General features: G+C 46.2%; 1 protein-coding gene across 4 annotated transcripts in view; it reads left to right on the top strand.

Moving 5' to 3' along the window:
* Positions 1 to 833: 833 nt before the first annotated feature.
* Positions 834 to 12,819, top strand: part of TRIM37 (tripartite motif containing 37) — a 171,627-nt gene continuing 159,641 nt past the window's right edge. For all 4 annotated transcript variants that reach the window (XM_040336828.1, XM_040336830.1, XM_040336827.1 and 1 more), the window contains exons 1-2: positions 834 to 1,226; positions 12,384 to 12,485. In XM_040336828.1, coding sequence (XP_040192762.1) covers positions 1,068 to 1,226; positions 12,384 to 12,485 — 261 coding nt within the window. In that variant the 5' untranslated portion in view covers positions 834 to 1,067. The remainder of the gene's footprint in view (positions 1,227 to 12,383; positions 12,486 to 12,819) is intronic.

Here is a 12,819-nt window from a genome sequence, read left to right as displayed (position 1 = left end):
ACGATCAGTGACGTCACATGCACAGCCACGCCCCCCCCCACAGTAAGAACACTCCCTTAACCCCTACAGCGCCCCCTCATGGTTAACACCTTCACTGCCAGTGTCATTTTTACAGTAACCAGTGCATTTTGATAGCAATGTTCGCTGTAAAAATTACAATGGCCCCAAAATAGTGTCAAAAGTGTCCGATGTGTCTGCCATAATGTCGCAGTCACGATAAAAATCGCTGATCACCGCCATTACTAAAAAATATTAATAAAAATGCAATAAAACTATCCCCTATTTGGTAGACGCTATAAATTTTGCGCAAACCTTACTGCGATTTTTTTTACCAAACATATGTGGAAGAATACATATCGGCCTAAACTGAGGGAAAAAAATAAATGTTATATCTTTTTTGGGGATATATATTATAGCAAAAAGTAAAAAATATTGCATTTTTTTCAAAATTGTCGCTCTATTTTTGTTTATAGCAAAAAAAATAAAAACCGCAGAGGTGATCAAATACCACCAAAAGAAAGCTCTTTTGTGGGGGGAAAAAAGGACGCCAATTTTGATTGGGAGCCCCGTTGCATGACCGCGCAATTGTGTTAAGGGGTGCACACCCTAATGTAATAGACTGCACACCCCCCCTCTCCCCCTGCAGTGCTATCAGCTTCCCTCCGCTGCTGTGGGAGATGATTCAGGATGGATGAATGAATGAACATAGTGAGTGATTTGTACCAGTTGTTCCTGTGTTCAAGAGCAGCACATGCGCCTCACACACCTTTACGAGCTGCCCTCACTGCCCACATTCTAGTCAGAAGACCAACATGACGCCGTAGACGCCCCCGCACGTCTTGACATCACTGGCCCCGCCCCATGCCCCGGCTGGCTTAGCCATGGCGTCGCTCGTCTCTCAGTAACGGGCTGCGGTTCAATATGGCTGCCGGTGAATTCATGTCCTGATGGAACGCAACCTTGTTTTCTCTTCGCGCTCATTCATCTAGCAGGACCGAGCAGAGTGCGCCCGCCGCTGCCGTCACCCTCCCGTCCCTGTCGCTCTCCTTCATTGCACCGGCTGCTGCATGTCTGCAGCTGAAAGGGGGCGTTTTACTGATAATTTCCTCACCTGTCTGTGCAGCACCCTCAGATACCTGACCTACTTCAGGTCCAGGAAGAAATCCCTGCACTACTGCAAGATCAAGGAGCCCAAACTGGAGGAGATGGACGAGCAGAGTGTGGAGGTATGGGGGCTAATGACAGGTGTCTGCCTGTGTGTCATGGAGGGATCCTGTGTGTCATGGAGGGATCCTGTGTGTCATGGAGGGATCCTGGGTGTCATGGAGGGATCCTGGGTGTCATGGAGGGGCTGCACTGATCATGGAGGGATCTTTTGTGTGACTGGGGGGCTGCACTGATCATGGAGGATCCTGTGTGACTGGGGGCTGCACTGATCATGGAGGGACCTTGTATGTGTGTGTGTGACCGGGGGGCTGCACTGATCATGGAGGGACCGTGTGTGTGTGTGTGTGTGTGACTGGGGGGCTGCACTGATCATGGAGGATCCTGTGTGACTGGGGGGCTGCACTGATCATGGATGGGATCTTGTGTGTGTGTGTGACTGGGGAGGGGGGCTGCACTGATCATGGAGGGATCTTGTGTGTGTGACTGGGGAGGGGGCTGCACTGATCATGGAGGGATCTTGTGTGTGTGACTGGGGAGGGGGCTGCACTGATCATGGAGGGATCTTGGGTAAGTGTGTGTGTGACACTGGGGGGCTGCACCGATCATGGAGGGATCTTGGGTAAGTGTGTGACACTGGGGGGCTGCACCGATCATGGAGAGATCTTGGGTAAGTGTGTGACACTGGGGGGCTGCACTGATCATGGAGAGATCTTGGGTAAGTGTGTGTGTGTGTGTGTGTGTGACACTGGGGGGCTGCACTGATCATGGAGAGATCTTGGGTAAGTGTGTAACACTGGGGGGCTGCACTGATCATGGAGGGATCTTGGGTAAGTGTGTGTGACACTGGGGGGCTGCACTGATCATGGAGAGATCTTGGGTTAAGTGTGTGTGTATCTGTGTGACTGGGGGGGCTGCACTGATCATGGAGGGATCTTGTGTGTGTGACTGGGGAGGGGGGCTGCACTGATCATGGAGGGATCTTGTGTGTGTGTGTGTGTGTGTGAGACTGGGGAGGGGGGCAGCACTGATCATGGAGGGATCTTGTGTGTGTGTGTGTGTGACTGGGGGGGCAGCACTGATCATGGAGGGATCGTGTGTGTGTGTGACTTGGGGGGGCTGCACTGATCATGGAGGGATCTTGTGTGTGACTGGGGAGCGGGGCTGCACTGATCACGGAGGGATCTTGTGTGTGTGTGTGTGTGTGTGTGTGTGTGTGACTTGGGGGGGCAGCACTGATCACGGAGGGATCTTGTGTGTGTGTGTGTGACTGGGGGGCAGCACTGATCATGGAGGGATCTTGTGTGTGTGACTGGGGGGCAGCACTGATCATGGAGGGATCTTGTGTGTGTGTGTGACTGGGGGGCAGCACTGATCATGGAGGGATCTTGTGTGTGTGTGTGACTGGGGGGCAGCACTGATCATGGAGGGATCTTGTGTGTGTGACTGGGGGGCAGCACTGATCATGGAGGGATCTTGTGTGTGTGACTGGGGGGCAGCACTGATCATGGAGGGATCTTGTGTGTGTGACTGGGGGGCAGCACTGATCATGGAGGGATCTTGTGTGTGTGTGTGTGACTGGGGGGCAGCACTGATCATGGAGGGATCTTGTGTGTGTGTGTGTGACTGGGGGGCAGCACTGATCATGGAGGGATCTTGTGTGTGTGTGTGTGACTGGGGGGCAGCACTGATCATGGAGGGATCTTGTGTGTGTGTGTGTGACTGGGGGGCAGCACTGATCATGGAGGGATCTTGTGTGTGTGTGTGTGACTGGGGGGCAGCACTGATCATGGAGGGATCTTGTGTGTGTGTGTGTGTGTGTGTGTGTGTGTGTGTGTGACTGGGGGGGCAGCACTAATCATGGAGGGATCTTGTGTGTGTGTGTGTGTGTGTGTGTGTGTGTGACTGGGGGGGCAGCACTGATCATGGAGGGATCTTGTGTGTGTGTGTGTGTGTGTGTGTGAGACTGGGGGGGCAGCACTGATCATGGAGGGATCTTGTGTGTGTGTGTGTGTGTGTGTGTGTGTGTGACTGGGGGGGCAGCACTGATCATGGAGGGATCTTGTGTGTGTGTGTGTGTGTGTGTGTGACTGGGGGGGGAACACTGATCATGGAGGGATCTTGTGTGTGTGTGTGTGACTGGGGGGCAGCACTGATCATGGAGAGGGATCTTGTGTGTGTGTGTGACTGGGGGGGCAGCACTGATCATGGAGGGATCTTGTGTGTGTGTGTGTGTGTGTGTGTGTGTGTGTGTGTGACTGGGGGGGCAGCACTGATCATGGAGGGATCTTGTGTGTGTGTGTGTGACTGGGGGGGGAACACTGATCATGGAGGGATCTTGTGTGTGTGTGTGTGACTGGGGGGCAGCACTGATCATGGAGAGGGATCTTGTGTGTGTGTGTGTGTGTGTGTGACTGGGGGGGCAGCACTGATCATGGAGGGATCTTGTGTGTGTGTGTGTGTGTGTGTGTGTGTGACTGGGGGGCTGCACTGATCATGGAGAGATCTTGTGTGTGTGTGTGTGTGTGACTGGGGGGGGGGGGCTGCACTGATCATGGAGGGATCGTGTGTGTGTGTGTGTGACTGGGGGGCTGCACTGATCATGGAGAGATCTTGTGTGTGTGTGTGTGTGTGTGTGTGTGTGTGTGTGTGTGTGTGTGTGTGACTGGGGGGGGGGGGGGGCTGCACTGATCATGGAGGGATCAAAAAAAAACAAGCAAAACAATTCCAATTAGACAGAGTACCTCCACAACTATGTCACAATATCGAAAAATTGGGGAAAGTAGTTGAAAATGGTATTAAATTGCAAATAAGGTTTTATCGGTACAGAAATTGAAAACAAGTAGCCCACACCTCCAACCAAACACTGTTAAAATTGGTAAAAGAAAAGGTACAATGTTGTCACTTTTCCAGGGATCCTCAAACTACGGCCCTCCAGCTGTTGTGGAACTACACATCCCATGATGCATTGTAAAACTCTGACATTCATAGGCATGATGGGAATTGTAGTTCCTGAACAACTGGAAGGCCATAGTTTGAATACCCATGGATTAGACAGACACCTACACAGGACGTTGCTTCGCTTGTGCAGAGTTTGCCCGCAAACACACTGAACCAAGAAACTTTCATATATCTGAGCCTGGATGGTCTGAATATTGGTGAGTCGGGCACAAAGCAATACTTGCCCCTTGCAAGGCTTTTTGTATGCTATTTGTGTCATTTACTCCCAAATATCATAGACCTAACCATTTAGTCTGTGGATTTCTGATAAAAATAGGGGTCTGATTTCTGATCATGCGTGTGTGATCCTGGGTGCCCGCGCTCGTCATGCGTGTGTGATCCTGGGTGCCCGCGCTCATTGTGTGTCAGACTGGGTGCCTGCCCTCGTCATGCGTGTGTGATCCTGGGTGCCCGCGCTCATTGTGTGTCAGACTGGGTGCCTGCCCTCGTCATGCGTGTGTGATCCTGGGTGCCTGCCCTGATCAGGGTCATATCTGCTTCCCTGTCGTCCTCCATCCTTGTGCAGTATCCCTGCTGAGTAATGCTGTGTGCACGTGTAATGAATGGGGAGCTTGTCATCTCCGGAATGAATATCTCTCCTGGGGAATGAAAGCAATTGGGATTCACTCCAAGCATATTTGATCACCAGATGTCCTCATTCATACACCTTATTCTTCTTGTGGATGATTCTCAGTGAGGCCAGCTGACATTCTGCAATTTGCCCATGGCTGACATTTGTTGGAGTCAGCCTCTCGTTACTTGGATGTCTCTGGAGGATATGTTGGTGACTGCGGCATCAGTTGTTATAACTGGGGCAATAAGAAGGACTTCACCCCGCCAATTGCCTGTTCACATCTGAAAGTATCAGAATCGTAGGCAGAAATGTGTTACTGCCTGTGTTTCCAGGATGCATGTTTATTGCACCCCAAAGTGTTAAATGAGATGTAAAGCCAAAGCTATTTTGGCTACACTTCTGTGCGTCACAGGAGTTCAGATTGTTCTGCACTCCTGTGACCCGTTTTCAGCAGACAACGGGCTGAAGTCTGCTGTCTGCTAAAGTCACTGAGCTGGTTCAGGCTTAGGGCAAGATTGTGATTTGTGACCATATGACCAGGATCCGCTCAGAGAGTCGATGACTAAGGCCCCTTTCAGACTGGGGCGGGAGCCGCGGTGGCGGTATAACGCCGCTAAAAATAGCGGCGCTATACCGCCGGGATTGACGTGGGAATCAGCCGCTAGCGGTGCGGTATTAACCCCCGCTAGCGGCCGATAAAGGGTTAATACCGCCCGCAATGCGCCTCTATAGAGGCGCATTGCGGGCGGTATTGCCGCGGTTTGCCATTGTTTTCAATGTGAAGGAGCGGTATACATGCCGCTCCTCTCACCGCTCCAAAGATGCTGCTGACAGATTTTTTTGCTTCCCGCCAGCGCATCGCCTCAGTGTGAAAGCCCTCCGGCTTTCACATTGAGTCTGCAGTGAAGGAGTTTTTCAGGCGGGATAGCAGCGCTATTATTGGCGCTGTATAATATATATAGATAGATGGCGCAAAAACCAGGAGAGCACAGTCAATAATAGAAAAGTACATATATCATAAGGTCCATGTCAATAACAAAAAATGAAACATAATGAATGAATGAATGAGTCAATGAATCAATAGTCCAATATAAGTCCAATAGCACTATAGTGGCAGCAAAATCCTGAAGCAGAAGCAGACTCAGACTCTTTTTGTCTATACACTATTATTGGCGCTGTACCGCCTGAAAAGCTCCTCAATGTGAAAGGGGTCTAACAGTCACCAGTTCTCACCAGGGAGCTCTGATTTATAGAGCGATCGCTCTATAATCAGTGTTGGGGACAGATGCAGCATCGGACAAATGCTGCTTCCAGCTAGGTAACAAAGTTTCTGTAAAAAAACACTTTCCCGTACTTCTCTTTTAAAGAAACTGGCATTTTATCATGTGATAAAATGCACCAAATTCTGCTCCAAAAAGAGTACAGGAGTTACTGTGGTGCATTTTTGGAGCAACTGAATGGGCTACCCTATGTGTCGCTGCATCACTCGGATGTGGATGCAACCTTAAAGTGTTTGTAAAGCTGTTTTTTTATTTTGTATTTTACTGAAATCCACAGCTTTATATTTACCTGCTCTGTGTAGTGGTTTTGCAAAGAGCAGCCCTGATCCTTCACTTCTTGGGTCCCCCTCAGACGCTTCTAGCCCCTCTTCATCCAGTGCCCCCATAGGAAGTCCCTTCCTATGGGGGCACTCGTGCAGGCTCGCTCTTGAAGCCCTGCTGCCTGCGTCCATAAACACAACCCTGTCCCCTCATCACAGTTAGATTGACAGCAGTGGGAGCCAATGTGTGAGGAGGGACAGAGTTGGCAAAGCTGCTGCTCCTCATGCACAGTGCTGGATCACGATGTGGCTCAGGTAAGTATAAAGCCTCATACACACGATTAGACTTCAAACAAACTTTTCTGCGGATTTTTGTTTGAAGGGATTTGGCTGGGCACACCCATAGCATACACACGCAGGACTTTTCTGCAAACTTTCCCAACATCACGTTGTTTTTCTGCTCTTTACTGCCACCCTTTGGTCAACTTGTGCTATTGTTGGTTGATTTTAATATTGGTTGTGGGCATGCGTGTTTGTACTTAGGACAAAAGTCCAATGGATTTCAGTACACACGATAGGACTTTGCACCGTAGGACTTTTGTTGCCGAAAAGTTTGTCTGTTTGCAGAGCCAACTTTTGTCCGATTGAAAACTGAAAAAGTTTGTCCGATGGAGCGTACACACATTTTGAAGTTTTGTTGTCAAAAAGTCCTACCATGTGTACGCTCCATCGGACAAACTTTTTCAGTTTTCAATCGGACAAAAGTTGGCTCTGCAAACAGACAAACTTTCCGTCAAAAAAAGGGAACCTGCCCCCCCCCCCCCCCCCAAAGCCCCATACACACGTAGGCTTTTTTTTTTAAAACTTGCTCATTTTAACGTTTTGTTGTCAAGGAGTCCTACCGTGTGTATGGGGCTTTGGGGGGAGGGCAGGTTCCCAGGCACAAACGTTTTTTTACCCTAATGCATACAGTACAATCCATTAATATAGAAAACCTTAAAGTATAACTAAAGGCTAAACTTTATATTAGTTTTGGACAGAGTAGAGAGACATTGAAACCCCCTGTCAATTTTTATTGCTTTCTGGTCCTCAATTACGGTGATTCACCCTCTTTGTCCTGTTTACCATTACCTTTCGGGGGAGGGGGGACAGGATACCTGTCAAAGACTGGTATCCTTTCCCACTTCTGGGAGTCCGGCCGTGACGCGGCAGTGATGTCACCGCAGGGCTTCCTCCTCCTCCTCCCCTGGCCGCTGGGCTAATAGGAGAGAGGAGCAGGGCAGTTGCCTTACCCGCAATGGCGGCGGCAGTGTAGCCTTTCGGCTTCACGTCGGGAACCCTACTGCCAACAACGAGGGACAGCAGGACAGGCAAGTGTCCATTTATTAAAAGCCAGCAGCTGCAGTATGTGTTTTGAAGACGTAACACCCAGGACCTGTTGTATATGGAAATTCATTACCTTTACAAAGAGAGTGCCTTTTTAGCATCAAGGATTATATTCTATATACAATGTGTGTGTGTGTGTGTGTGTGTAATAGAAATTACACTTGGCCTAAGCTTGTTGTGCTTGGAGACCTGTAAACAATCAATGGTGCTCAGAGTGATGAACATACACAGTGAAGGTGTAATGTTATAATAGGGCAGGACAGTTACCAGGAGCCATGTAACCATAGTGTCCAAAGCATTCTGGCATTTGACCTTCGTGGGTATCTTTATTTCTGAATACACATTTCTGCTGTGTTTTCTTCCTTGCACTGGCTTGTTTGTTTTTTGTTATTTCTGTTAGTTTTTTTTTTATTCCCCTGCATCTTTTCTAGCATGGTTAATGGCTATGAGATACAAATCTGAATGCTTTGTAAACCACAAAGAATTGTTGTGACTAGAGGTCTAGATTCTCAGGCTACGCATGTGTCATGACTTGACAAAAACTGCAAACCTAAACACGTTATTTATGCAATTTTAAGGACATAAGGCTTTTAAGCCACCCTACACACGTACGAAAAATGCCACTTTTGAAATGATTGTGTGATAATCAGATCGTTAGTAAAGAGTTTTCGAGAGCTGATCAGGACAGTTCGTGCAGTATTATTCTATCGGACTTGCACTTAATTTTTTTTCGTACGATTTTCGTTTATTCAGTACAGCTGTTCGCAAATGTAATACAAATGTATTACAACACATGACATCACTTGCGATTTATTTTTTTTTCATTCCTTTGTACGAGAATTTTCGTGACTTTAGTAAACTCATCAGATTCGACGTGAGATTAGCATGCAAAAAAAAAAATCATTATTCGTCCGATAATCCTGTCCACGATTCAAAATTATTCTGCATCACGATTTAATAGCTAAGTGCCCATGGTTTTCAACTATTCGTCAAAAAATGTATTCAGAAATTTAGGAAATATATTTATTTTTATCTATTTAAAAAAAAATACCCAGTATTTGGGGAAAAGATCACTAAGACAAGACATAAACCATTAATGAAATAATAATAATATAAAAAAAAAAAAGTTATTGTGATGTAAAATAAATATTATAGAATGAAATTTATTATTATATTGCACTTACTGAAAAAATATATGTGCGACTGACTGTGTGGCCTGCCCTGCCGCCAACCTGAGACAATATATTATTGACACAAATGAAATGACAACGTATTCCATTAATTATGGTTTTATGACTATATGTCAGTCTTATTGTCTTCATTGATACCTTTTTTGTATCATTTTTAGTTATGGTTTTGCTCATCACACTGCCTCACACGTACAATGCATGGCTTCATGCCATGCGCAGCCATAATGCAATGCATTGCATGTGTGGGGCAGTTATGATGATGAGCAAAACCATAAATCGTCAAAGGAATCAATGAAGTTGTGATGTGAATCAAATCAATCACTATAATAAAGACCTACCATAAATCATAATTAATTAAATGGCATGGTGACTTTTAATGTTTAGGTCCACCATCATTATTACTGTATATACTCGAGTATAAGCCGACTTGAATATAAGCAGAGTCACCTAATTCTACAAAAAAAAAAAATGGGAAAACTTATTGACTCGAGTATAAGCCTAGGGTGTCCATCTGCATGCCTCACTGTGCCCATGCCTAACTAAACTGACGTTTAACATGGGAGTCTATGGAAGGTGTGCCTGGGTTTGAAAAATCGGTGCTCCCCGGCCGTAGGTCCCCCGGACAACAAACTTTGCACACTTGTAGAGGAAGAGTGGGCCGGCCAGCACCGGCTCCCCAAAGTCCGGAAGATCAGGCGCAAAAAGGTGACTTGAGTATAAGCCGAGGGGGGCATTTTCAGCACAAAAAATGTGCTGGAAAACTCGGCTTATACTCGAGTATAAACAGTATTTAAAATTACTAGTTATAATTTGGGCTTTTTTTTTTTTTTTTTTTTTTTTTTTCGTGGCTTACTCCCACGGCTCTTCGGTGTCTTTCGGCTCTGTTCGGTCTCTGAGGCGTGGCATAGCGCGGAACGAGTGTGACGTCATCCGAGCATCGATTATTCCAGTCGTACCATCGATGCTGCATCGTGTATGGCCGAATCACGATGCATCAATGCTGCAATTAATTTCAACAGCCCTATAATTTATGCTCCTAGAACGCCTGTGGCATGCATATGCTGTGTGTGAGAAATAACCTGTTAATATGACAATTGTGTGTGTGTGTGGGGGGGGGGGGGTAGACTTTATTTTGCAAAGAATTGTGGGAAAAAATTGCAACTTCAAACAACTCACCGTGCCTCTTACGAAGTACCTTGGAATGTCTACTTTCCAAAAAGGGGTAATTTTGGGGCCTATTTGTTCTTTCCTGGCTTGTTGGTGTCTCAAGAAATGAGAGAGACCATCAGTACATCAGGTGGGATCAATTTTCAGTGATTGGCACCATAGCTTGTAGACCAGGGGTCTCAAACTGGCGACCCTCAAGCTGTTGCGGAACTACAAGTCCCATCATGCCTCTGCCTGTGATTGTAATGCCTGTAACTGTCAGCCTTACAATGCCTCATGGGACTTGTAGTTCTGCAACAGTTGGAGGTCCACCAGTTTGAGACCCCTGTTGTAGACTCTTCTAGGTTTACGTATATGCGGCAGCGCTTGATGCATTTTTCAGGCACCTTTTTTCGATGTGTTTTGCATTTTTAAACCCGTGTTTTTTTTTTGTTTTTTTTTTGCATGTAGTTTTCATGCATTTTTTTTTTTTTTTTTTTTTTTTTAATTTATTTACTTACATGACTTATCTCAGTATTCGACAAATTCCGGGCGTCGGGTCGCCGCTGCGCCTAGAATTATCGTCCTGGAGCCCATGGCAGCAGAGCTGCGGTATCCTGAGAGCGTCGCCGTGCATCCCCCCCACACCCGTAAACCACCCCCGATCGGGTCGTGCCGCTAATTGAGGCCGCGGCCTATGCATCGAGGCGCCTGGAGTGAGGCGAGCTGCCTGGCGGCCGGGCGGTATGGATAACTGTCATGTAGCCGCCATCGGCTGTGCTGTGTCGGGGATGATACAAGCAGAGGCTGCAAGCGCTCAGCCTCCGGCCGCCTCTCGCCCCGGGGATTGGGGAATTTCTCTGAGGGGGCGTTGCCACGGGGAGTCACAGGAAAGGAGCTGGCCGGAGGCTGCACATAATCTCACAGAGCGCGAACAGCAAGGTTAAGGGTAAGAAGCAAAAAAGACAATACTTTTAACACCATAACTATATAGGATTTTTGCACTTATGGTTCACACTAGCAACACTGAGTTGGGGCACAGCACAGGCATATTGATATTGTTCACTTTTCAGCCACTGTGCCATGCCATCAAACGCAGCCACTGTGCCATCAATTGTCACCACTGTGCCATGCCATCAAATGCAGTCACTGTGCCATGCCAAACGCAGCCACTGTGCCATCAATTGTCACCACTGTGCCATCCCATCAAATGCAGTCACTGTGCCATCAATTGTCACCACTGTGCCATCAATTTTGTCGTAAAAAAAAAAAAAAAAAAAACCTGGCTCCTAACTTTTTTAGCTGGCTCCTAGATTCCAAGCAAATTTGTCAAGCCCTGACTTATCTGTTGTTAAGGACATGGTGGCTTGCTTCCTGGCCCCCTGCTTAGCAGCCAGCTTATATACAGTGCTAAAATAAGAACCACAAAACACATCAAAAATCACTTTGCAAACACAATAGTTGCATTTCTGGTGCGGTTCCATTGAAATCTATTAGGCACAAATCATGGGGAAAAAAGTCCCAGACCTTTCCAAAAACGCACCGGCCGCAATACGTGTCTATTTGAATTAGTACCATAGGAAACCATGTTAAATGGACTAGTGTGTTTCTGCAAACCGCACTAAAAAAACATAGGTGTGAACGTAGGGTAATATACACTAATTTGGGTTATTTTTACCAAAAATATGTAGCAGTATAAATTTTGCCTAAAATGTATGAAGAAAAATTACTAATTTGCAAAATCGTATAATGGAAACTAAGAAAAATTATTTATTAAAAAAAAAAATTACAAAAATTTCCGTTTTTATTTCTTGCGCTATAAATGGGGGGGGGGGGGGGAAACCCCAGAGGTGATTAAATTCCACCAAAAGAAAGCTCTACTGAAAAAAAGGACAACAATTTCATATGGGTACAGTGTTGCATGACTGAGTAATTGTCATTCAAAATGTGAGGGCACCGAAAGCTGAAAATTAGTCTGGTTAGGAAAGGGGTTTAAGTGCCCAGTGGTTAAGGGGGGTAAATCCTCCTTTACCTGATATATTTTTATTGAGAGAGAGAGAATGAATGAATGAATGACTTGTATAGCGCAACTCATGCAAACTGAATCGACTCTGGGAGAGAGAGAGAGAATAATTCTTGCATTTTGGCTGTTTTTTTATAACATTTTGTAAAAATATTTAGAAGCAATAATTTGTGTATATACACTGATCGACCATTTATCTGGACTTTTTTTTTTGTTGATAAACCCATAGTTCAGGACCACTTGAACATTCATGTCAAGCATATCATATTAACGTACTTCTGATTTTTCATTTACCGTAGTTTCTAGCATTGCTAATGTTTTTCTGTAATAATTACTGTGTTTATTTTTGTATTTATTAAGGGCATAGCAGAGGTCTTCAGATGTTTCATTTGTATGGAAAAGCTGAGGGACGCGCGCCTTTGTCCACACTGCTCTAAGTTGTGTTGTTTCAGCTGTATTCGGGTAAGTGATTTTTTTTTTTCTTTATATACCGTGTTTCCCCGAAAATAAGCCCGGGTCTTATATTAATTCTGCCAACAAAAGACACAGTAGGGCTTATTTTCGGGGTAGGTCTTACCATGTAATGTGCTGTCTTCTCTCCCCCTCTCCCTCCCTGCCTGTCAGGAATCCCAAGTGTGAACCGAGTTAAAATGCTTGTACAATCCTATAATCCACTCTATTACAGTATTATATAATGTACAATGTGTGCGTTTCTGTAATATAATTGTGCCAAATATATTTGTTATAGCGCCGCTCTGCACTTCTGATACCTGCCGGAGCTCTTTTCCCCGCAATT

The sequence above is a fragment of the Rana temporaria genome, chromosome 2 (assembly GCF_905171775.1).
Source record: "Rana temporaria chromosome 2, aRanTem1.1, whole genome shotgun sequence".
NCBI lineage: Eukaryota > Metazoa > Chordata > Amphibia > Anura > Ranidae > Rana > Rana temporaria.
The sequence above is the reverse complement of the archived record's forward strand: the minus strand, read 5'-3'. Positions and strand labels throughout refer to the sequence as shown.